Genomic DNA, 26693 nt, shown 5'->3' on the forward strand with positions numbered 1-26693 from the left:
GCTGTGGGAAGCAGGAAGTAAGATCCTGACTCCAGCATTGGGCAAAGTCAGTGCTACATGTGGTGCATTAGAGAGCAGGCTTCCTTCCAGCTCAGGGAAGGTTTTTTTCCGAAAAAAGTTAAGCCCAGAGCCACAAAGCTATTTAGCCTCCCCACATCCACTGACTTCAATAGAGCCTAGATACCTTGGTGGAGCTGGGCCTTACTTTTTAAGCCATCTTCACACCTCTCCAATGACTTCGTTCCTACTGGAGGGATGGCACAGGCCGTTGGTTGAGTCACTGCTGGCAGTATGCCCTGCTTTGAATAATGAGCACTTTAGCCAGTAATACGAAAAGCAAAGGATCTTTTATAGGAGGGCCTTGTACCACATAAACCATTCACTGGTTGATTTAAAGACGAGCTGAGGGTCTTTTGAATTGCAGTATGTTTAGAGCAGAAAGGATGCAATGTCCCTGTGTAGGAGCCAGCTTGCAGCCTAGTGCCATGGTAGTGGGAGAAAACCCAAACTTTTTAAACATTGAGACCCCCTGGTTGAAGTCTGTGCCCCTTTCCTGCATGCAGAAGCTCAGTAGCTGTTGGTTTAGTTTCAGGAACCGGCTGATGGGAGTTATCCGAATGGTTCCTAGCTGAACCTTGAAGCCTTTAAACTACGATTTGAGGACTTCAATAGCTCAGACATAGGGGAGAGGTTTTTTGCAGGAGTGGTGGGTGAAATTCTGTGGCCTGCATTGTGCAGGAGGTCAGACTAGATGATCATAATGGTCCCTTCTGACCTAAATATCTGTGAATCTATGAACACCTTGCCCTAGGCCTCTCACCCTAGGATGGGTATAGGGAGCAATTCTTGGTAGTAGTGTTTTTTTTTAAAATGCTGCTGTTCTCGTTTCAGGGAGCTCAATATTTTCCCTGGTCACTCAGTAAAACCTGTGACACAGGACACCTTATTTTACGCACGGTCTCTGGCCTATACAGAGCTGGCAAGCTAATGAATAGTCCTGTTGTTCAGCGGCAGGACAGTAACATCTTGCAGTGAGCCATGGTTTCGCAGCTCTCTCAATGAAATAAGTATTTTAGGCCCCAACTGTAGTGCTGGGGCTCCTTGCTCTCACTGTGCTCACATCAGCCAGGCACCTGAGAGTTAAGAGGCCACTAGTAGGATTTTTGTACCTTTTTGCATGTATTTCTTTGCCCCACAATCAGTTTTGTCTGTGGCCTTTGCATGGATTTTTAGACTATTCTATTAGCAGAAGAGAGAGGATTTTTTAAAGGCTTGACAAAGAAATTTATGAAGAGTTATGAATCTCTGACATTGCAAACCGCTGTAAGGGCAAAAAATAGCCATGTCACACCTACAGCTGCCCAGACACAGCTTTATTTAGGTAGGATCCTTTCCTGCACTGCTGAAGCTTTCCCTCCATTTAACATGATCAGGAAACAGTGCAAACACTGTCATCTGGTGGTAGAGAACCACCAGCCCTTGAGCCTTGGCAATGCCAGAATGATTTTGAACACAAAAAGCTGGAAGTAATACTTATTCTAGACACAGAGGGGAGAAAAAACTGGCCAGACCTGGATCAGGTGTCAGTTGGATTCAGTGCTCACGTTTAAATCCAAACCAAGACTAGAATACAGGGGTACTGAAACATCAGGAGATTTCAACCAAAAGTTGCAGAATTCTCACAAGCTCAGTGGTTCTCCTGAAATTGCCTCCATCTTTTCATCAATCAGCAAAGAGAGATGCATGCTACACAAACTAATTTTCATGGTGTTCACAAGAGCAAGACCCACTAACTCACTGCAAATGGGCCACAACCTTCCAATTGTGATGGTTTGCAGCCCCTGCTTACTTGGGGCAGGCTTGAGTGGTGAAAGATTCCCTACCTCAACCACCATCCCAAATCAGAAAGCCACCCACCTCCCTCCCCTTCTTACAAAGCAAGTGGTAAAAGTATCTTAAGTTATTGCCAAGTGGAATTTTGTTTTTTTCAGTCAGAGAAGGTCTAGCTCAATTTCTTACTCCTTCACAGTGAAGGGTGGGCTTGGGAAGGAAAACCCTTTACCAAGAAAGGCTGGGGCCCTGGTTAGGACACTAGCCTGGCATGCCAGAAGCCTGGATTCACTTCCCTGCTCTACCCACTCCCCCTGTGACATGGCCAAGTTCCCATCTCTACAGTGAGGATAAGAGCCCTGCTTTGCCTCCCGGGGGTGGCTTAATAATTGGGGTGTTGGGGCACCATGGTAATGGGGCCAGATACAGACTTGAGCTGGTTCACCACATAGACATGTGATGTTGCATAAAACTAAATTGACTGTAAATTGTTTGAGCATTTATTGCCTCCAAATAGTGTAAACCTACCATGGTAACAAACCAGTTTAATTTATCATGGAAAGGGAAAATATTCTCCTACTACATAACAGCAAGTGAATCAGAGTCAGGGTCAGTGCAAAGTCTTGATACTGACTTTGGCATTGAGCTACCATGGTGATGGATGTTGCATCTTCAATGGGCCTAGGAAACCTATCTTTGCTTTTACATGGTAGCACCTGAAATCAGTGAGCTCTGCCTGGTGAGAATAGGGTATCAACAGGTTTATGATCTTAGCAGGGCTTTAACTTACAATTAAGGCAGCATTTTCCATCTCTGAGTCATTTGAAATAGTCCATTCAAGGATCTTCAGGGACCAGGATGGGCAGTTTGAGGTCTCCCACATTAAACAGTTACCCTGAGTGAACTTAAGCTATTTAATAGAGTCCTGTTCCCTGCTTCCCTTTTGTTGCAGCAGCCACTGCACTTTGACGTGTTCCTGCTGCACCGTGACCCATGCCGGAGACGAGCTAAATGCAGCAATTGTAATGACACTACTTGGAGGTTTGAATGCAACCAGCTCTCAGAGGAAATGGCGACGCTGTCTGACAGGCCACCCGGACAAAGGCTTCCTAGGCTCACCATCCCAGTCAAGGGAAAGATAGCGTAGTTGGCCAACACCCCCTTCCATTCACCCAGATTCAAAGTAGTGTTTATAGCGGCTCCTTTATTTCCATGACACCTAGAGTTGCAGACTTCATTTACAGGAATGTAAGACAATCACCATCTTCCATCTAGAAAGGCAACGTCTGGAGCCTATAGATCCATGCATGGAATGCGCCTGCTTGAGCTGAGCCAATGCCTGCACTTTAATGTGGAGTCCTATAATCCATGACTGCACCTCCACAAAAGGGTTTGGAGCTGCATGCTAGCTGCCCCTACTCCTCCTGTCACTGAGCAAGGTAGGGTAGCAAGGGAGCCACCAGCCCCTCTTAAGGGGGTGACTAACATGGGCAAGCTCCCAAAATTCACGATTAACTTGCCCGTGTCTTGTAGACTCCATGCCAAGATGGAATTTGTACTGTCATAGCCTTTAGCGCCCTTGATTAGGTGAGGGCTTTTGTCCTGGGTACTACACAGATGTAGTAACTGGCCCAAAGAGCTTTGTGCTAGTTGGCAGTACGGCACTGCCAGAATTTGGGCACCAACTGCTCTAGACCTATTTTGCTCATCTCAGCAAAAAGGGCACAAACCCATCTTATCTTCATAGGCTATAGGCTACATTCTGTGCTCTCGTGCTGCTCAGCTTCTTTCCTCCTAAAACGAGATTCTTGTATCTTAAATTCCTCACTCCAGCACTAATAAAATCAGCTCCCATTTGGCTTTTGGGATTAAAATGGCCAGATTTACAAACCAAACCATTTAATCGTCTCTTGGCAGTAAAACCGTATAAGATCTCCACCTCACCATCTCCTGGGCAACAGGCTGGGAAGGTAAATTCATCCTCTGTGCAGGGCCCTCAAGCACAGATCCAGAGTGACAGCAGAATAGGAGCAGCAGGGTCATGCACACAGTTTAGCCGTTTTACATACTACATGGTAGTAACCCCAAATAGTCGGTAGACCTAAATCATGAGGGAAGGAGACAGACAAGCATCTTGGGACACAAGATTTTACTGGCAGCAGATGACAAATGCTGCACTTTATCTTTGCTTGTTCCTTCCTCCCTTCTCAGTGCTAAGGACTGAAATGACAGGGGCTTTCCTTCCCAGTAGTAAGACTGCCTGCTCCTTATTAGAACTGCCAGTTTGTGTGGACTGAATCCCCTCGTCCCCTTCTATCCAGCTATCTGCTTGTACGATGTAAGAGCAGAGGCAGCTGATCTAAAAGTGCCTCCCAAGACAGGCAAGAACAAAGAACTCTGATCATTTTAACAAGTGAAAAAGAACCTTCTAGCAGCAGAGAGATTTAGTTTACAAGATTTTAATTTACAAATAAAAAACTACACTTTATTTTTTCTCTTTTTTCTCCTCTTTCTTGCCATCACTCTTCTCTTTGTCTTTCTCCTTCTCATCTTTTCTCTCCTTTTTGCTTTCCTCCTTTTCCTGACCTTCCTTCTTCTCTGCATCTCTGTTGGCAATCTTGTTGTTGATGAGGTTGTGCAGGGCAACCACAGACCGGATAAGAGAAGCCAAGTAGACCACCACCATCTGGTCGTTGGTCTTCAGGTAAAAGGCCTTGACAAACTCCTGCAGGTTGACATCTGGCAGCAGGTTGAAGACATCCTGAAGCTGGTAGATGATCTGGTGATTGATGGGTAGTTTGCCCATGGCCACTTTCTCTAGGTAGCTCCTGATATCCAGAAGCTTGGAGTTCAGTCCCTTCAAACCATGGACCTGGTTTGTGATGCGCTGGGACAGAGTGCCCACTGTTGTGTCTTTAATATCTCTAAAACACCCAAAATAGGAAGGAGAAGCCTTAATGTTACTTTACATACATGTATAGATCTTTCTAGCTCAAAAATAAATTAAAAAGACTGCCTTGAAGGGTAAATAAAGTAAAATTTTACAAAACACTTCACAGCAAAGATTCAGAAAAAAATAGTTTACATTGGGTGCATTAGAAACACCGAACGTAGATTTGATAAAGGTCACCATATGCTCTGTATGGACTGAATATTTTTTAGGAATAGTCTGATGGTTAGGAGATAATGGGAGGGCTCCTGGATTCTGTGAGAGGCTTTGTCACTAACTCACCCTGGGGACTTGGGCAAGTCACATCTCTACAGATTACACAGCTGTAAAATAGGTATAATAATTGTTTAACATCACAGGGGCCTCATGAGACTTAACATTTCACTGAAGGCTTGGAGAGTGCTTTACAAATATAGAGTGAAGGCAAGCCAAAGCAAGATCTCCCTCTGTGACCATTTGTAAACAATGCCTTTCCGCTCTTTGAGTCTTGATAGATGAAAGGTCTGCATAGTCTGCCCCCAGATAATTTTGCTCTCCGTTCTGATAGGCAGCTGTTGCTGTCAGAGGAGCAATATGAACATCAGTACTAAACGGAAACCCTTCTGAACTATCAAGTGTGACTCTACCTTGTTCTGACGTATTTCAAGCTATTTGCTGGAGTTCAAGGGGCAAGGTGAAACTGACGTTTTATTAGTTTTTTCAAAAAACAGTCAAAGTTGAACATTTCACTAGAAATGAGTTCAGCAGATTCTATATTATTCAGTATTGCTGAATTAACCTGTTTAGATTAAATCAAATGTTTAAGTAGCATGTAACAAGGTCCTTGTTTCTTGTATCGTATCCCTAGGCAGGGAGCTGGTGCCAGCAGTTGTTAGATGGGTAAAGTGAGCTGCCATCCAACCACTGATAAGGTTTTCATTACAATAAAGCTTTTACCGTAACAAGTGTTCAACACCAACTTCCTCTGCTTCCTCAGCTCCAATTTCACTGGTCACATGTTCAAAAGTCTTAGAGGTTGGAGTTCCATCCTTTGTTGGGGTACAAGAATGGGATGACGACAAGGTTAGAAATAGAGAACAGATGATTACAGGTGTAACAGCATAACCTCAAGTGAGCCGGTTTTGGGCACTCTGCATGTGAACAGTAGAACTGCTCCAATGAAACTTCAAAGCAAAGAAGGTTTATTGGAAGCTGGATTTGTTACAAGCCAAAAGCATTGTACACTTTATCCAGAGCTATGTCTGGCCTGCTGCGATGAATAAGTGGGACATGAATGATAAGAATAGGATCAGAAACAGCCAGTAAGGAAAACCCATCAAGATGGGATAGGAGAGTGCCACAGAGTCCACAGATATGGTGAAAACAAGTTCATAACAGAATCCCCAAAGTATATGGGGTTTTAAAAAGGGAGACTAAGAAACTGATATTCTTTAAAGGAATCTAGAAAACTGGCTAGACATGCCACTGGAAGTCAGACAGGGAGGAGGTCATCAACAAAGCAATAACTAGAATTATAAAATAAGGTACTTTAACATGCTGTCTAATTTCTATTGCACACCAGTTAAACTGAGGCAGATGTCACTAACCCACAGAAATACTAGACACATCTGAGGTGATGGTAACACAATACATTATTCTGTACATTAATGCTTCTCCCACCACTTCATCTGTAGCATTATTCTTGGTGAGGCTCAATAGTCTCCAGGTAGTTAGTCTGCAGGGCTATGTACTAGAGAGTGAGTGAGTGCGTGCGTGCCATGGTGACTATTTTATTTGAAGATGGGACCTAGTTACCTTTGAGACTTGTATTAGTTTTGGTTGTACCATGCTCCAGGCCTGGTGGGGACCAACAGCTGTAAGAACAAGAGTTCACAAAACCAAGGGGGGGGGGGGGGAACCCCTATAGCTTTAAGACTGGGGAACCTGGGAACGCTGTCTCTCCCCACCATGGGTCTTTGACAGATAGTGATAGGACCAGGTTTTTTAAAAAAATATTTCTAGATTCTGATTTTAAAACCATCAAAATTAAATCTGGATGAAAAGTCACCACTGATTCTAGCATACACAGTGGTAGATGAGTGATTAACAAAGATAGTAAAGTCAACCATGTGTAGTTAAGACTAAGCTGGTGAAGATGAGATGTGTGATTACTCAGACTATTGCTGCAACAAGCTGACATGTATCAGTTGTATCATAAATGCATGCTCCAACCTGCTGCTTTTTTCATGGGTGTGGACAAACAGTAAAGGAGCAGCATTCTAAAACAGATGCAACTTCAGCTAGCTGTAAGAACCTGCAGAGCTCCTTGGTTCAAGCAGGGAGAAACTGCTTTTCAGGAGTGTTGGACGACAGAAAATTTTGGTTCAATAAGCAGAAATTTACAGTGGGGGTTCAAACACTGATTTAGCAGGTTTAAACTGAAAGGCACAAAAACCCTAGTTAGCAGACGCAATGTTATCTATTGAACTGAAAAAGGGAAACTGATGCAGAGGAAAGGGTACCCCAAAAAGGACAAGGCAACATGCTTTAATGTATCTTATTTCTTAAAACACCTCTTTCCCTTTTGCAGGAAATCCCACAATAGTTTGAAAATGACAAATACTGAAATGATGAACACTCACATCATGAACTTCTTCAACTGAAATATAGGCTTCTGTTGGCAGCCCCAGGTCCTTTGGCTTTACATCAATAATTACCAATACCTGGTGGAGAAACACATCTTAGACAAAATCTACTCAAGAACTAGAAGAAACAGGTTGTGGCCAACTGCTAATTCTCTAGCACTGACAAGTTTGTAATTCAATCAAAGAGGTTTCTAACTGTAAGCAAGGAAAAAATGTCTGCCACTGTTTCAAGGGAGACTGATCAGCATGCTCTATTCACTTTACATCTACCATGCTATATCTTACTACCTGTCATGTCACTACTGACAATTGCAGATGGAGCTGGAAGGGACTGCAGGTTCCCAGAAGCTCCATAAACAGTTGAAGTGCATTACTTACAGAATTAGGACAGTATCTTTTCATTAGTTCATTGATGGCAATGTCATTCTTGTGTAGTTTGGGGCCTGTGTGGTACCATCCAACAATTCTTTCCCTAGCTGGGAAAAGCAAAAACAATTATTAGAATAGTCAGAATCTGAGGGTAATGACAGGAAAATAGTTCATACAGAGGAATACGAGCGCCCAAATCCAGGTACTGCCTGACCCTGGGCTGTGCCCAAACTCCCACTTCTGCTTTACAGACACCAGTAAAGGCCTAAACACTTTGAGAAATTAAATTGTTGCTGCACTTTGCACTCCTTCCCCTCAGATTTGTGCTGGTGAAAGGCAGTTTAGGAATGGAAAATGGAGCAGGTGATGGCTGACGGCATATGAAGGTTGGGAGCTGAACACCACATTTAGATTCAAAATTTACTGGCAAATCTGGAAAACGGCAAGGTATTTGCTAAAGTGATTTTTGTGCCTAGACACTTCAACAATGGCTGCATATGAGATGGGTTAAATGCAGCATATTATTGGACAGCACAGGCGAGCGAGCCATTTGTGCATCACCCCAGACAACCCAAACTACTTTAGCAGTCAGGAGAAGCTTCAACAAGTAAGATGGATCTTTGGTCATTAAACTTAGGCTTTTGAAGACCCTACACAGAAAACAACTTTAAATCACCAAACAGTGCAGAGATAACATCAGCAACAGGCCGCAGTTGACTTCAGCATCCTTACGATACACAGGCAAAGCAACCATCCTCAAGGCAGTGAGGTTCCAAAATTTTTTTTTTTTTACATTAGCATCAATGTTTTGATTTGCAGACAGGAAGCCAAAGATGTTCAAAGCACAGGTTTAGTGTCCCATGCTGCTCCACTTCCTTAAACAGGTAAACAATCAGATTCTGCTCTAGTCAAAGCTTCTGAGTGGTCTCAAAGGGTAGTACGCCAGGTAGAGCACACTACAATAATCTATCTTGGAAGTGACAAAGGCATGGATCCTGTCTGTCAAATATTTTACACCCCTTATCAGCTATGAATGATCCCCAAGTCAGAGCTGGTTTATGCAACATGGCACTTTCGAGCAGACAGACTGTGGGGATCTCTCAGAGACAAAAGGGGGCCAAAGTGGCTCTTGACATCCTGCTGCACAAAAATTCAAAGATAATAATCTGCAAATCTGCACTAGGCTTGAGACTCAAATACTTAAGGAATCATAAGAACATCAGCAGTATAAATAAGAGTTTTTCCAAGGGCTGGGAATGTTCAAAGGGGAATTACTGTAGCCTTTCCAGATTCAGGCCCCATAATCTTATAAAAGAAAGAAAAGTGAGGCTTTTATAAACAAAATCAAATAAAACAGAAAGGTTAATCAGTTCACCTGGGTTTGTAATTCAGATGTCTACACTCATATGAGGGAAAGGAGATTCTGGCAGAAGGGGTCACAGTAGCAGGGTGTGAATTTCTTATAGCTATTCAATCCCCAAGATTGTCACCTCAGTTCTTGGAAGTACAGTGCTACCAGGAGACTTAGAGAGAGAGAGTTTCTAGGCAAATATCAACCGCTCACAATGTGCACTTACCATTGACTTTTTTAAACATTCCATACATGTTCTCCAGATAATCATGGTCTAGAAACCACACAGAGTCATCTTTATCATCCTCATCGAAAGGGACTGGGAACAAAACAGTTAGTTCAATATTTAGCAGTTCAAGTTCCATCTAGCCTGAAAACTTTCACAGAAAAATCAGATTTTTTTCCAGCAAGTTCTTGGCTACAAATTAAAAAAAAAAGTAATTTTGCTCAATTTTGATTGAATACAACTGTTCTGCTATACTGTGCTGCTGGTACTCTTGTAAAACTCAGCAGCAACATTAGCTGATTTTTTCCAAGTGGTTTTCTGATAATTACTGAATTAGTTTTAGAATTGAGCAAGAAAAACCAAAGCCATTGAATTATTCTGGGCAAACATCATCTACAAAGTGTTCAAGAAAATGCCAGGAACGTTCCAGTGTAACAACTTACATAAAATTGGTGTGTAAGGACTTCTGATAAAGAAAATTGTGGATCCCAATAGGTCACTAGAGCCTGTTGGGTCAACGGAGCTTTGAATAATGAAAAACTACTTTGTGGTGTAAGACACATTCCAGTAGTGCATTAAGACAAGTAACTACAATTCTACGAAGTCTGTTTAAAAAATTGCATATGCCATTTTCTTGAGTGAAGAACTGGTTTGTTTTGTTAGTTCACATTATGGATAACAGGCTACAAGTTTAGATTGAGCAACAGGGCTTTAATTTACAGAAACAAAAAATCTCTAATTATAAAGTTATATTTTTGGCAGCCCTGCAGTTTAAGTGAGCAAACTGCTACTCCATCTTCACAACTCTGCAAAAATAACCAGGATTAGGCTACACTTTTGTTCCCAGATTTTCATGCAGGAGCCAACACAGATGATTCCGTTTTATCAATAAATACCCCCCTTTGGAAAGCAGATGAATAAGAGGAGATGAGAGGTAAATAAGAAAACAAAAAGGTCAGAAAAGGCCATACAGGTACTGATTTTACCACTGTACAAACCCAGGATTCAAACTCAAGATGCAATGATTGTAATACAAATGAAAACACACTTTTTAAGCAATATCTGTGCAATTCTCACAGGCTATTCTTAAAGAAAAAAGGTACTTTTCAAATAAAACATTAGCACTTCATGTGAATCTGCAATGACATTAGCTAGGTAACTCAAGCCATGAGTCTTCAAAGCCCAAGGTCATAAAATGATCACAATTCAGGATTAGGAAGAAATCTTCCACCTCCGATACTGAACAATTGCTGCTTTAGGAGTTTTACAGCTGCCTCTGAGCATTCACCGTTGCACACTGCTGCAGACAAGATGCAGAGCAGGAGGAGACTGATGGGATCGGGTTCTTTTGTAAGCAGATAACTAGCATTTTTCCATGAAAATGGAGACACCATAGCTTCATGAATTTATAAATCTGAAGAAGAGTTTAATGTGCCAGGATGGTGCAAGAAAACATTTGGCAGTTTTTCTGCTAGCTAGCTTAATAGGCGGTAAACAGAATAGGACACCCAAACTCACCTGCAAAACTGTTGGATACATCTAATATTTTCTTCTGCCAAGAGCCCAGCAACACTCCAACAACTCGCTTCTGATTCCCAACTTTTCCTATTCTAAATGGAAAAGACTGTCACAGTTTGTATTAAGGAATGCAACATATTTGATCCTGGAAATAACACACCAATAGCGCAAATGAATCAGTTGTGTCATCTGACTTTAAGTTAGAAGATAAACAGCATGTGATTCTGGGGGATGTAGATGGGAGATGAACAGGGTAATTATGTTCCTTGTCATTACTTAGTTAATTTATTCCTAAAGAAGTTGTTACAGTGCACTCTAAATCCAGGCACGACACTTGTAATTTATCCTCTGATGTGAAAAATGCACTAGATGTTTCCGTGCAGCTAATGGATGCCACTATAACAGACATTACTGTGCCATAAAATAGAGGGCTACTACTGCATCTGTTCCGTAAATCAAGCTGTAAAAAGTACAGTAAACTTTCAACTTTGTTCACTGTCATCTCTAATTTACGTTTACAATAGGAGGTTTTTCTCTGCTATTGTATGCTGCCTTGAAGGAAAAGATTTTTTTACATTAAGAGTGTTTGTCAGCTGGTGCAATTAAGTTAATTTTAGGCACACAGAGCACAAATTGCACACGATGTTTAGAGGAATATAATTTATTCTCTGCTGAGTGAATTGTAGCTTTAAGGGTAAAATCTGTGTAAACCAGACAAATGAAAAATGCCATGTTTCAATATGCAGAGAATATACACACTACATTTAAAACCAAAGTCAGTTATGCCTAATAAAATGGTATTTATAACTTGTTAACCAATTTCACGGTATTTGAATGTTACTTTAACTTTGGTTCAATTGTTCTTGCTTAAGGGAAAAACAAATAAGCCTATTTGGGAATATCATGTCCTTTAATGCAAGCATAACTGTCATCATTGTAATTTACTAAATCACAAATGATACCCCATGATAAATCATAACTCTCACTACCTCACATTGGTACTGTTCAGACTCCTTATATCACAAAATTAGAAGAAGTCGTCATCACTCCTAAACTGTTGCTTTTGCAGTCCATTCAGCTTTAGGACACTGTAGTTGCATTTTATTGATACAAGGTAATTCCACTTGCTAATGCTTTTTCTTATGGTATACAGAAGCACATACATGCATGATCCCTGTCCTGAAGAGCCTATGTTTTAAGATAAACATTAGCTCCAAGATTTTCAGAATTGTACACACAAAAATGCATACTCATTGGAAGCACAAATTAGCATAACTGCATCAACAATGTGGGAACTGTCCAGTCAGGTGATTTAGTTAATTGCCCATTTATGCTCACAATTGTAGCAACAGGCCAACCCCCAAATCTGAATAGCTGGTGCTGACTTTCACATTTATGAAGTTATCTAGAGTCTTTTACTCTCACTTCTGGGGAATTCTACCTTTCTGACACACAGCCAGAATATCAGACTATTGAAGCAAGATCTTCAAGTTTCCGGAGATACTTGCTCTGGGTTTTACTGATCAATGAGATACGGAGCAGACAGTACAAAGGCTAAAGCTTTGCCTCACTGAGTAACTGCATATATAAAAAGGTTTCAGAGTAGCAGCCGTGTTAGTCTGTATTCGCAAAAAGAACAGGAGTACTTGTGGCACCTTAGAGACTCACCAATTTATTTGAGCATAAGCTTTCGTGAGCTACAGCATCTGATGAAGTGAGCTCACGAAAGCTCATGCTCAAATAAATTGGTGAGTCTCTAAGGTGCCACAAGTACTCCTGTCCTTTTTGCATATAAGAACGTTGCATACAGTCAGCAACATTTCATTTAAAAACCAGCGCGGGGTCTTTGAGGACGCAAGGCCATGGCCTAAAAGGCAGCAGCAGCCCCGAAGGCTGCAGCGACCGAGAGCTGGGGCCAGGACGGCCTGGGAGCACGTTTGCAGGAGAGACGACGGCGGGGTGCAGCTCATTGCTCAGCCCCGTGAGGAGGCAGCTGTGAACTGCCCGGGACCTCAGCAGCGAATTGGCTCCACGGGCCCCAAGTTCTGACACAGCAACCAGCCCCCGGGGTCCCGCGGCGGCGCGGGCGAGGGGCTCGGGGCTCCGGGGAGCCGAAATCCCACCCGGGAGTCCCGGGGCGACGCTCCCGGCGCCAAGGGCCGGGCCCGCGAACAGCGCCAGGCTCCCCGGCCCCGCTCACCCTCCGCCCCGCGGCCCGAGCCCGTCTCGCAGCCACGACTCGGCGCCCCCGGGCCGGCGGGGGGGGGGGGGGCGGGCGGCGCCCCCGTCCCGGCCCCGCACGGGCAACGGGCCGGGCCGTGACTCAGCGGCCGGGCGCCGCCGCCGCCGCCGGGCCTCACCTGTTGAAGTGATCCACCACGCTGAGCAGCACCAGCGGGTGAACCACCACCCGGTCCACGGCCAGCTCCGGCATCGCCCCCTCGGCCCCGACGCTGCGGCTGCGACCCCGGCCCCACACACCAGCCCCAGGCCCGGCGCCTCAGCCAGCCCTCCCTGCCGCCGTTCCCAGCATGCACCGCTCGGGGGCGGAGCCTCCGTGACACCATCTTGGGAAGGGCGACAGACGGGAGCGGGAAGACGCCACCTTGGAAAGGTCACGGAAGCGGCGGCTGCCCAGCTCGCGGAATCAGGGCCGCCATCTTGGGACGGTCCGGGCGATGGCGCCCGCCTCCCCAGGTAGACCAGCACCGCCATTTTGGGAGGGTTAGCGAGGCTCGAAATGCCCGTGTCAGGGCCGGCCCGCCTGCCTGTGCCTGGAGGAGCGGGAGCCTGTGAAGCACCTCAGCCCACGCGACGCGCCCCAGCAGGCGGGGAGGCGCTCGGGGGCAGCCCCGGGCCCGGGCGGGGGTGCTGGGCCTAGCCGCCAGGCGGCTGGCCTGTCGTTCCCCGCCCCCCGTGGCAGGGCCTGCCTGACCGTGCGGCCTGGCGCCGCCCGAGGAGCGCCCCGCCCGGGGCCGCGGGAGGGACGGACCGAGCGCTGCGGTGCAGGTGGGGAGCTCAGGTCGGGTGTCGTCGGCACACGCAGAGCCCCCTCGTCTCCCGGGGAGACGGCGCCAGCCAGCCCCACCCTCGCAGGGCCTTTCCCTTGGGGGCAGCACGGAGCAGCCGCAGGGTTGTCCGGCCTCGCAAGTTAAAACGGGCTCCTTCTGCACAGCCCTAAGCCCCGGGTCATCTCCGCGGATACAGTAATGTTCAGACCCCTCCAGAACAACACCGCATCTGCAACAAATAAAATACCCGCCTCAGATTTCATCTTGCGCCTCCGCTTGGCCCGCTGGTGCCTGTAATGTCTGTAAGGTAATGCATGTGCTAATCCAGGCTCTGCTCCTGTTGCAATCAGTGACAAAACTGCGCTTCCAAAGGATTAGGCCCCGAGAGGTACACAGCCTGTGCTGGTGATGGCGTTGGCTTCGCTTCCCCTCTCCTGAGGCTGCGAGGTGCCAGCTTGCCCCCTGCATTTGTTGAAGCGTTCCTGAAGACGACTAACTTGTGTCCCTTTGTGGGCTGTTGCACTCCCAGCACGTAGCTGGAGCGTATGCACTCCCACTGCCAACCTGCCTTCAGCCCACTGCCTGCGCTGCGGACTGTTGTGCTTGTAGACCCAGTTATACTGTTTCGGTGCCTACTAGAGAGACACCCTGTACTCGGGGTTCTCCTTGGGGTGGCTTCCCCAGATCTTTGCAGCCATTTTATGTTGATATACCTGAAATAAATTGACTGCAACTCAACCATGAATTCCCCTCTTAGGTTGTAAATTTCTTGGAGCAGAAACTGTCGTACATCTTCTTTTATATTTATACAGTACTGAGCAGTTGACAGCTACAGTATTAATGGGCAATAATAATCATACTTATATTCTATGTACCATTTCACATCTTCAAAGTAGGTACAAAAGTTTTTTTTTTTTTTAAACTAACTACTCTTTGCAGAAGGTAAAGTGATATGCCCACTTCCCATTACTCAAACAAAGAAGATGAATGCTACTGTTAATCTTAGGTTTCAGAGTAACAGCCATGTTAGTCTGTATTCGCAAAAAGAAAAGGAGTACTTGTGGCACCTTAGAGACTAACCAATTTACTTGAGTATAAGCTTTTGTGAGCTACAGCTCACTTCATCGGATGCATCCATACTTTCCACAGTATGCATCCGATGAAGTGAGCTGTAGCTCACGAAAGCTTATGCTCAAATAAATTGGTTAGTCTCTAAGGTGCCGCAAGTACTCCTTTTCTTTTTACTGTTAATCTTTACTCTCACCTCTGGTTAGTCATTTACATATCAGTGATTACTCTTTTCAGCTTAGGTGACAGGGAAACTGCTTGTATTTACTCAAGGTACTGTATCATCATTGTCCTTAATGTACTTTTTGCTATGGTGAATTGAATTCTGTGGCTGTGGAATCAAGGAACAAACCAGGACCCTTATGGGCTTTTAGATGTGTCAAAAATTAAGGAAGACAAGGTGGATCTCTTTAAGACTCCACATGAGGACACCTTTAGGGAAGGCCAGCAATTGCACAACACTTGTTTTCTCTCCAAAACACAGCAGTGAAGCCACTTGAAGGCAGCCTTGTCCACTCCCCTGAGATCTGTAGGTGGATGCAAGATTATGCTATTAGGGACTAACAGCATGATTTTTTCCCATAAACTGGGGCTATATCAGTTGGAAGTGACAAGGAGGAGGAACACGTGGGTGTATTGGTTAATCACAGGATGACGACAAGCTGCCAGTGTGTTGCAGCAGTGAAAAGGCTAATGCAGTCTTAGGCTGCATCATGCGAGGTATTTCCAGTAGAGAGAGGGAAGGGTTATTAACATTATACAAAGCATTGGTGAGACCTCCTCTGGAACAGTGTGTGCAATTCTGGTCTCCTGTGTCTAAGAAAGATGAATTCAAACTGGAACAGGTGAAGAGAGGCTACCAGGATGATTAGAGGAATGGAGAACATACCTTTTGGGAGGAAATGTAAGGAGCTTGACTTACTAACAAAACAAAGGCTGAGGGGAGATAGGATTGCTCTCTATAAATATACCAGAGGGATAAACACTAGCGAGGGAGAGGAGTTATTTAAGTAAAGGGCCAATGCTGGCGCAAGAATAAATGGATATAAACTGGCCATCAACAAGTTTAGGCTTGAAATTACATGAGAGTTTCCAGCCTTCAAAGGAGTAAAGTTATAGAACAGTCATCTAATAGTGGGGGTAAAAAAAATTAACTTGTTTTAAGATTGATCTTGGTAAGTTCATGGAGAGGATGGTATGATGAGATTGCCTACAATGGCATACGGCCCATCCACAACAGCTATTAGCAAATATTTCCAATGGCTGGAGATGGGACACTGGCAGGGGTCGGGGGTGAGAAGGGTTCTGGTTACTACAGAGAATTCTTTCCCAGGTTGGTGGGTCTTGTCTACATGCTCAGGTCTAACTGATTGCCATATTTCCCCCCCAGTATTTTGGCAGAAACCCTGGGTCTTTTTGCCTTCTTCTGCAGTGCGGGGCACAGTTCAGTTGCTGGTTTGAAATATAGTAAATGGTGGATTCAGACTTTCAAGTCTTTAAATCAAGATTTGAGGACTCCAGTAACGCAGCCAGAGGTTATGGGCCTACTACAGGAGTGGGTAGGTGAGGTTCTGTGGCTTGCAATCTGCTGGAGGTGAGACTAGGTGATCATGATGGTCCCCTCTGGCCATAAAGCCTGTGAGTCTATGAATGAACAGTATCTTTAGATCAGTAGTATTAAAGGCAGCTATAGATCCATCTCTAGGAGTAGATCATCAGCCAACACAACTAAACAGTCTCTGTACCAAATCCAGGTCAATAGTCAGGTCAATCCAGGTCAATTCAGTCAAGGAAATCCAAGGCCTTGTGAGAACTGTCTTTTCAGTAACCTTGTCCACAAAGAGAGGATTAGACACAAGTTGATTGTTGGGCAGATTGTCTATGTTATGTGATAGTTTTCTGCACATATGCCACACCAGTGCTCCTCTAAGGGAAGTCAGTAGCCCTCTTTGCCAACGTCTCTTTTAAGGAATCTTCCTTAGCACTGGGCCAGCCCCTCTTAACTGCGCTCTTCAGTTACCCCATTTGGAAAATGGACCTCTGTGTCACTAGGTCAGAGAGGTATATTGGCAGAGGATGCAGCAGGAAGAGTACATTTACCAGATCATGGAAATATTTTTCACTTTTGAAAATTTGCTGTGTCTGTTTCAGATGCTGACAACAGAGAATCACTTCAAGTTTTCAAATAACGTCAGTTTCTTAAAAATATATGATTCTTGACCTTGAAAACTAGTTATTTCAGGAGCAGATGTCAAAATCTATATATGCCCTAAATTTTGTGGTGCAGTCTAATCTGCAATCTCTCAGTTGGGGGATCAGGAGTTGGTTGAAGCCCTTTCAGATACATCTCTGCCACCAGGGGTATGATATGAGATTGATCAAGCTGTCTCCATGTCACAAACCAGATACCTGGGCTGAAGATGAAGAAAGGCAAAGCCCTCTTCTTAGCTAGTTTTTTGGCTTCCTGGAATTTCCGATGCTACTCCACAGCTTCCTTGTTGCAGTCAGGGAACAGCATGATTTTTTAGAGTGTTTCCTACCATGCAGCTTCTCCAGCTCACTCACAGAGCTTGGTGAGCAGAAGCCCTTCAGTAGCGAGCAAGAAGAGTTTGAATAGGAGACGAAGAATAGATTTGTGCTTAAGGCACTGAACTGGGATTTAGGTGATCTGGGTTCAGTTTCTGGCTCTGCCAAACATTGTGTGACCTCAGGCAAGTTGTAGGATCTCTCTTTGCCTCAGTTCCCCATCAGTAAAATGAGGGAAATAATGCTTTCTGTCTCTCACTCTTTGTCTATCTTGCCTGTCTAGAGTGTAAGTTCTTCAGGGCAGGAATGTATGTATGTATGTACAACACCTAGCACAATGATCTTGATAGGGAGCTATGGGAGCTACTGGAATATAAATAATAATGTGAGGTGTCTGGATCTCTTTCCATCCTCAGTGCTGGTGCTGCTGACCTGTGTGCCCATTTGATATCCAGTTGTACGTCTTTCTGCAGCTTTAGGAGTTGTGGCAACATGTCCTACAGGAATTCAGTTGGCTTGCCTGCCTCCATATCTTTAAGGAGCCTTACAACCTTCAGACACTGCAGTGATGAAGTCCATCTAAATATGAAAAAAGATGGATTACATTGCCAGAGTTCAGAGTAGCAGCCGTGGTAGTCTATATCTGCAAAAAGAAAAGGAGTACTTGTGGCACCTTAGAGACTAGCAAATTTATTTGAGCATAAGCTTTCGTGAGCTACAGCTCACTTCATCGGATGCATGTAGTGGAAAATACAGTGGGGAGATTTTATATACACAGAGAACATGAAACAATGGGTGTTACCATATACACTGTAACAAGAGTGATCAGGTAAGGTGAGCTAATACCAGCAGGAGAGCCGGGGGGTGGGAGGGGACGGACCTTTTGTAGTGATAATCAAGGTGGGCCATTTCCAGCAGTTGACAAGAACGTGTGAGGAACAGTAGGGGGGGAAATAAACATGGGGAAATAGTTTTACTTTGTGTAATGACACATCCACACTCAGTCTTTATTCAAGCCTAAGTTAATCGTATCCAGTTTGCAAATTAATTTCAATTCAGCAGTCTCTCGTTGGAGTCTGTTTTTGAAGTTTTTTTGTTGAAGAATTGCCACTTTTAGGTCTGTAATCGAGTGACCAAAGAGATTGAAGTGTTCTCCGGCTGGTTTTTGAATATTATAATTGTTGACGTCTGATTTGTGTCCATTTATTCTTTTACGTAGAGACTGTCCAGTTTGGCCAATGTACATGGCAGAGGGGCATTGCTGGCACATGATGGCATATATCACATTGGTAGATGTGCAGGTGAAAGAGCCTCTGATAGTGTGGCTGATGTGATTAGGCCCTATGATGGTGTCCCCTGAATAGATATGTGGACACAGTTGGCAACGGGCTTTGTTGCAAAGATAGGTTCCTGGGTTAGTGTTTTTGTTGTGTGGTGTGTGGTTGTAGGTGAGTATTTCCTTTAGGTTGCGGGGCTGTCTGTAAGCAAGGATTGGCTTGTCTCCCAAGATCTGTGAGAGTGATGGGTCGTCCTTCAGGATAGGTTGTAGATCCTTGATGATGCGTTGGAGAGGTTTTAGTTGGGGGCTGAAGGTGATGGCTAGTGGCCTTCTGTTATTTTCTTTGTTGGGCCTGTCCTGTAGTAGGAGACTTCTGGGTACTCTTCTGGCTCTGTCAATCTGTTTCTTCACTTCAGCAGGTGGGTATTGTAGTTGTAAGAACGCTTGATAGAGATCTTGTAGGTGTTTGTCTCTATCTGAGGGGTTGGAGCAAATGCGGTTGTATCGTAGAGCTTGGCTGTAGACAATGAATCGTGTGGTGTGGTCTGGATGAAAGCTGGAGGCATGTAGGTAAGCACAGCGGTCAGTAGGTTTCCACTAGAGGGTGGTGTTTATATGACCATCGCTTATTAGCACTGTAGTGTCCAGGAAGTGGATCTCTTGTGTGGACTGGTCCAGGCTGAGGTTGATGATGGGATGGAAATTGTTGAAATCATGGTGGAATTCCTCAAGGGCCTCTTTTCCATGGGTCCAGATGATGAAGATGCCATCAATGTAGTGCAAGTAGAGTAGGGGCATTAGGGGACAAGAGCTGAGGAAGTGTTGTTCTAAGTCAGCCATAAAAATGTTGGCATTCTGTGGGGCCATGTGGGTACCCATAGCAGTGCTGCTGATTTGAATATATACATTGTCCCCAAATGTGAAATAGTTATGGGTGAGGACAGAGTCACAAAGTTCGGTCACCAGGTTTGCCGTGACATTATCGGGGATACTGTTCCTGACAGCTTGTAGTCCATCTTTGTGTGGAATGTTGGTGTAGAGGGCTTCTGCATCCATAGTGGCCAGGATGGTGTTATCAGGAAGATCACCGATGGATTTTAGTTTCCTCAGGAAGTCAGTGGTGTCTCGAAGGTAGCTGGGAGTGTTGGTAGCGTAGGGCCTGAGGAGGGAATTTACATAGCCAGACAATCCTGCTGTCAGGACGCCAATGCCTGAGATGATGGGGCTTCCAGGATTTCCAGGTTTATGGATCTTGGGTAGCAGATAGAACCCCGACCAGGGGTATTCTAGGGCTGTGTCTTTGCGGATTTGTTCTTGTGCTTTTTCAGGGAGTTTCTTGAGCAGATGGTGTAGTTTCTTTTGGTAACCCTCAGTGGGATCAGAGAGTAATGGCTTGTAGAAAGTGGTGTTGGAGAGCTGCCTAGCAACCTCTTGTTCATATTCCAACCTATTCATGATGATGACAGCCTTTTGTCAGCCTTTTTCATTATGAAAACCAGTCGGAGAACACTTCAATCTCTTTGGTCACTCGATTACAGACCTAAAAGTGGCAATTCTTCAACAAAAAAACTTCAAAAACAGACTCCAATGAGAGACTGCTGAATTGGAATTAATTTGCAAACTGGATACAATTAACTTAGGCTTGAATAAAGACTGGGAGTAGATGTGTCATTACAAAAAGTAAAACTATTTCCCCATGTTTATTCCCCCGCTACTGTTCCTCACACGTTCTTGTCAACTGCCCACCTTGATTATCACTACAAAAGGTCCATCCCGTCCCTCCCCCCCTGCTCTCCTGCTGGTAATAGCTCACCTTACCTGATCACTCTTGTTACAGTGTGTATGGTAACACCCATTGTTTCATGTTCTCTGTGTATATAAAATCTCCCCACTGTATTTTCCACTGTATGCATCCAGTGAAGTGAGCTACAGCTCACGAAAGCTTATGCTCAAATAAATTTGTTAGTCTCTAAAGTGCCACAAGTACTCCTTTTCTTATTGCCAGAGTTGTTCACTTTCTTCTTGAGGGTTTTTATTATTTTGCTTCAGTTTCTTATGGGAGAAAATAACAATCTTCAGCCTAAACTATACCTTTCAGTACATATGTTCATTGAGAGAGGTTCCTTTGCTGACCAAAATACTATGTTCCTTGACAAAAGAGAAGGATGGAGATGAACCTAAACCCCAATCCTGAACCAGCTTCAGCACTCAATCTGTCTCCATAATGAGATTTTGCACTCCTAAGGTGAGGTATGTGTAGACGGGGAGGTTTTGGTCCTGGGTATCTCTAGTAGGAGAGATAAATCACTCTAGCCTGGTGGGACCTGATCCTTTCACTCCAGAATCTACTACCCAAAACAGTTGCTTGGTGAGCGATTATGATGGCAGTTGTTAAGTTTCCCAGGGTGGTTTATAGCCAGCATCCTTTATTTTCAGCCATTGACCTGCAGAATATAGTTTTTCCTGTCAAACCCTGACCAACCTACAAAGTTGTCGGTGCTGTCTAAAGAAAAACATACTTGTGTTGCCTTCTTAAATAAGGCTCTGCTTAAATCTGTCATAACTTACAAACTGTACAAAGAGTTAGAGACCTCTTGTGGAGTTTTTAGAGGTTACATCTTTTTATTTTGTATTCTTTAATATTTTTCTTTCTGGTAGGATTTTTATTTTTTTCCAGCAGAGGGAGACATCTGACCATGAAACTGAGTGGCTAGCAGCAGTATTCTGTAGCCTGTTTTATCAATATACATATAAAACTCAATGCTCAAATTAACTAGTTCAATAAGTAATTTAGCTCATTGATTTTTGGGCATATCCTAAGTGCCATTACAAGCTGCGGATATTTTAAATGCCATTACCTAATAGAAGGAATGTTTTAAGCACCTTTTATTGATTTTATTACTGCTTTATTTTGCTGTCTTGGTTTAAAATCATTTTAACCACTCTGTAATCAAGAAGAAATATATCGTTGGTGAAATACAGTCAATTTCCTAAAAACCTTTGACATCGTTAAATAAGGAATTACAGTTGTTAAATCATGTCAGGCAATAACCGAGGGACAGAAAAGATATAAAATTTGGAGCATTGGGCCAGCATACCAGTAAGCTATTTTGACCTTTGGCATTCAGACTCTGTATGTGACAATCACACTTCAATTCTCTTCTTGGTTCTTACATCAGTAAGAAGAGATTTAAAATCTCAGCATGCCAGGAAGGTTGCTGAAGGATAACAGAGTATGATTTAGAGCCAATTAAAGGGCATTTTAATGACCTGCTGTGACTTTTTGTTAAAATTACTTTCCAACTTAGCAAATTTGAAGTTTCATTTGCCAGACTGTATTGCAAGTAGTGTAGTATATTGATGTACTACACAAAAGGAGTAAATTGAATCTGCTCACAGGGATTTTCAGCTACTTCCTTGCATAGCTCTTTTGACTTCAGGAGATTATCAGTATTATTGAGCTAATCAGTTGGTGGAAGTAGACTGGGAATACAGGCCCTACGTTGCCTAATCAAAGAATTGCAAAAGTATGCAGTGACCATTGGAGCTCAATAAAAAAACAGCTAATGAGTTGATTGCATTGATATTTGATGTAATTTAACAGTAGAGTGGCAAACATCAGTACCTCTATATGATTTGGCAAATGATTGTTGAGCTGAGATTCAAAGTTTAAAGAGATTCTGCAGTAAGAGAGCACCTGGCAACCAACCAATACTGGGGAGTTGAATTTTGCCCATTAAATGGAATAGACCCATAAAGTCAAGTGATTCAATCATTACTATTTTTTAAATCAAATATTAATTTATAGAGGAAATTTACAATTACACATATGGCTCTTTTCAGAGACAGACTCTCTGGTTCTGAAAAATTAGAAGACAAAAGGAAAAATAAATTGGGGTTTATAAACTATAGAAAGGTTATACATCTAATAAAATATTTTGTATGGTTATAAATACTGTAAATACAATATATAAATTTTAAACTTACTGATGATTCTCTAGTTATAATTTAATGATGACGTAAAAGCCTGGAAGGAGGGAAGCCAACACCAAGAAACATTATGCTATGTCCTTGGAGTTAAAAATCTGCTGTGTTTGATGTGCTAAATATCCCATGCATGAAGCAGCAGTTGCAGCTAGTTAGTGATATATAAACATCTCAAATCAATTTTATTATGTAAAATAGCACATTAATTGTCCTTGATAATGTTAGCTGTAATTTTATTCTTATTTTCCATTCTTCCCTTGTTCTAGTCCTGCTTGATTTGTTTCTTAGGCACTGTTACTTTTGTGCTCATAAGTGCAACTAATGTTGGTAATAGGTAGTGACATCTGTGTAGGTTTTTCAGAATCAGAGCTCTGCCAGTTTCAAACATTGTGTCAACAGCAGACAGCAGGCTATTGGAGCCCAGTTGCTGAGCAATTCTTTTGTTTGATATGTCAAAGTCTGTGCTCTTCCCTTCATAATGGGAATTAGACTGATACTACAGGAGTGTGGGACCTTCAGTCATCAGTTAGTATGTGTCTTCAAACTCCCAAGGATTTAGATGGTTTAGCAGTTTGTTTTTATTTCTCTTTATAGCATCTGACAATACCTTTGGGGCTAGGTCCTCATTATGGCTTGAACCATACTAGCCACAACTGTATGCAAAATAGTTATCAAGCACAGTTCTGTGAAAACTATGCTTGCCAACTGATTTCTCTTATGGTTATAGCTAGCACAATTTTCCTGTCCAATGTGGCAAGGGACATTTTTTAGCGACCATGTCAGGTACAATCATGCTATAGACTCTGGGTGTTGGGACAGGGGTATAAATTTAGGGCTAGGCATGTCCCTTGATCCACTGTGGATCTCCCACTGATATCAGTGGGACACTTATACAAGACTGAGTGTAGCATATGGTCTTAATGTCATCACTGAAGTTTAAATTATTTTCATTATCTATTATTTTTCAGTACCTTATTGTTGCATTCATTATAACAGAAAGGGAAAATATGCTCCCCTTTAAGACCACTATTGTTTCTTTCTCTTTCTTCCCCATCCTCATTTCTCTTTTTTTCTTCTTCTTCTCTGCCTTTGGGTGTGTCCTCCTTTCTTCCCTCTGCATTTCCTTATCTGGAGCAGCTCCCAATTCCCAACCCTATAGGCTTCACTCTGACTCACGTCTCCTTTCCATCTGCTAATATCATCAATAAGATAGTTGATACTGACATTTAAAGTGCTTTCACTAGGTTTTAGAGTAAACAGGTTAGCGTTTCTGGCTGTCTGCAGACTCAGAAGATACCATTGCATAGGTTACACTCAGTTCATATTTTTAAAGTTTTCTTTGCAACTATTTGAGTTGGAAACTTACTTTATTTTAAAATGAAAGATTAGTTTATACAGAATCTAATATGTCATGCGAGCCACAACATTATATCAAACAGACAGGATCTGGCCTCTGGGCTGGGTGTTTGAAAACTCTGCTAAAGACTGAACCTCTTAGCACGTCAACTGGCTGGTTTGTGTGTACTGTTGTAAAACAGAGCCAGTTCCATATCCGCTTGATTCATATGCAAAGGGAGCCTCTGTGTGAAGATCACTCACCTTTTGTGTGGAAGGAGGGTTCAGCCACATCCATGGCATTGCTCTTCCCAGATCTAGAGGAACCTTCTATGTACAGTTCAGGGTCCAAACTGCAGGACGGAGAAGAGACGGGTGAGCAAGGGGGCTGAGTGGATGGGCTGGATGTAGGTCCAGGTGGAATTCAGATCGTCCCTCCTCCAGCCCCATGGACTCTATGTGGAAAAAGTAATAAAGCCCCAGTGGCTTTTCTGTGTAGTCTGCTCTGGGAGCCACTGTGACCAGGTGGTGTTCCTGGTACCATGGCTTCAGTAGTGCTATGCAGTCATGAAACCTGTAAGAGCTGAAGGGTGTTGGACCCAAATACAAAAAGGACCTTATTCTCTCTTTTCCTTTCCTACTGTTTCTGTGAAGAATAGAAGTGGGTCTCTTTAAACCCAAACCAATAGTAACAGAGATTTTAAAGAGACAGTGTGTCCACTAACATTCCTTTCCACTGAAATTAATATTGAAATTTATTAAAAATCCACTGGAGAATATCTGAGCCTTCTTTAGATCTGTTACTAGACTGTCGCATTATATCTTGGTGCTACCAGTTTGGGGAGGAAATATATTTACTTCCTTATAAATAACTTCAGCTTTGTCCAAATAACTGTAGTTTTGTCTATCAGTAACTATAAATTGGCCTGTTTGCTCCTGTGCCATCTGATCTGCAGATATTCTTTCAGTTGTAATAACTTATTTATACATGTTGCCTGGAGGATTGTTACTTTACCAAAAGGTGGAGGTATAAGATAAACTTAAAATACTGATCATCATTTGGCCTTTTTATGCATTGCAGTATTTCCTATCAGCTGATTTCAGAATTTCCTTGCCCATACCTATGGGTAAGCTAGCAACCAAAATAATCCTGTCCGTCCTATTATGGTATCATAGTGGAATTTAGAATGATAATTTCAGATTCAGAACCAGCATTTGTTTTGGCTAGAAGAGATATAGCATACATATGGTCCAGTGCCTAACAATAATCTGTAATAAACCTACTTCTTTATATTGCATGTCTGGGGTGTACTTTTCCAAACCATAAGGCTTAGAAACACCAGAGAGATTTTTAATGACTGTCAGTAATTCTATTGAAATATAAAAGGCATTTTAAAATAATTATTTCCTTATTCTTGCGTTTTTAACATAAAATGATTTTTGAGACTAGAAAAGGAAACACACAGTTAAAACCAGGTTCCACTTGCACTCATTTTTCCACACCTTGAGGACTAGCAAATTCTTTAATATGAGACTTTATTTGTACAAAGCAAAACTTCAAAACCACTCAAAAGCTTTCTTATTAACTGCTGTCAGTCCTTTGATTTACAAGGGCAATAAAGATCTAGAGGGGGCACATTTATCATGGAGTTCAGCACACCAGGAGCCATTTTCTCAAGCGGTAAAGCCAAGTGATAAAATGAGTTCTTTTGTTCTATAACCAAGACACATTCCCTATTCTTAGGCACTTATGTGTAGTGGAGTTCTTGGCGTGTAGTTTGGCTGTGTTCCTCTAATGCTCCATCTACAAGTAATGATGAATTGCTAAAATGCAGATACTGATGATGCAACAGGAACAGCAGATTGAATGATGCAAATTTACCTTCAGTTTTTTATTAGTTGCCAACATTATTTATTTCTCCAGTGTTAATTTTTATTTTATTTGCCTAGCGCTTTTAAAATTGGGTGGAAGAAGTTATCATATTCTCCTTTCTTAGCAATGCTGAGAGAATTCTGTTTTAGTAGTAAATAAAATAGTTTTGTTTATGCCAAAGAACCATTCTCCTGAGATGTGATGCTGAGAAGCAAAACCCAGTTGTTTTATCTACTTTCCAAAATTAACTTGTGTAACTGATTTTGAGTTTTGTTGTTCAGTTTTGACAGGTATGAAAACTTATTTTTAAGTAGGTCTGTAACAAAACATTGATTACCAATGTAAACATGTCATTCAGGGCCAGATGGTGTCAATGGGTCTATTCATATGGGTGACAGTTCTGAATGTGAGTAAGGCCCTCACAATCTGGCTTTAAATAAATTAGCTGAGTTTTGAGTTAAAGAAATTAATGCTGTTTAGGTTCACATTAGCATGCTGCCACCTTTCCTTCCCTAGTGAACTGAAGCGCCTCTTCCTGTCAATCACTTAATTAAAGTTCTGGCAAGCCCATTTGCGCTACCAGAAAAACTGCCCATCATCATTGCTTGGACACCTTTGAAAATGTATGAGTAGGAAAATGGATTTCAAAGCAAACAGCTTCTAGTGTAACTCTGAACATTTTCTTCTTAATTCTTAACCAAAATCTTATGAGAACTTGCTTTCCAATATTTCTATTTGAGTTGGGC

The 26693-nt window shown here is 42.9% G+C and overlaps 1 protein-coding gene and 1 long non-coding RNA gene across 7 annotated transcripts in view; one reads left to right on the top strand and one right to left on the bottom strand.

The window, feature by feature from the left end:
- Window positions 1–1277: 1277 nt before the first annotated feature.
- On the bottom strand, window positions 1278–13361 carry PSMD7 (proteasome 26S subunit, non-ATPase 7). Its single transcript, XM_037877968.2, has 7 exons — window positions 13229–13361; window positions 10869–10960; window positions 9351–9443; window positions 7783–7880; window positions 7402–7482; window positions 5717–5808; window positions 1278–4754 (listed from the first exon to the last, which is right to left on the bottom strand). Exons 1-7 carry the CDS (start codon window positions 13300–13302, stop codon window positions 4316–4318), a joined length of 969 nt encoding a protein of 322 aa, XP_037733896.1. The 5' UTR covers window positions 13303–13361; the 3' UTR covers window positions 1278–4315.
- Window positions 13362–13421: 60 nt separating this feature from the next.
- The window catches only part of LOC119563705, a 588454-nt gene continuing 575182 nt past the window's right edge, over window positions 13422–26693 (top strand). For 5 of the 6 annotated variants that reach the window (XR_005222260.2, XR_005222258.2, XR_005222257.2 and 2 more), the window contains exon 1: window positions 13422–13565. This is a non-coding gene — a long non-coding RNA (uncharacterized LOC119563705). The other variant, XR_005222259.1, reaches the window with a different exon arrangement.

Source organism: Chelonia mydas, chromosome 12, assembly GCF_015237465.2.
Source record: "Chelonia mydas isolate rCheMyd1 chromosome 12, rCheMyd1.pri.v2, whole genome shotgun sequence".
NCBI lineage: Eukaryota > Metazoa > Chordata > Testudines > Cheloniidae > Chelonia > Chelonia mydas.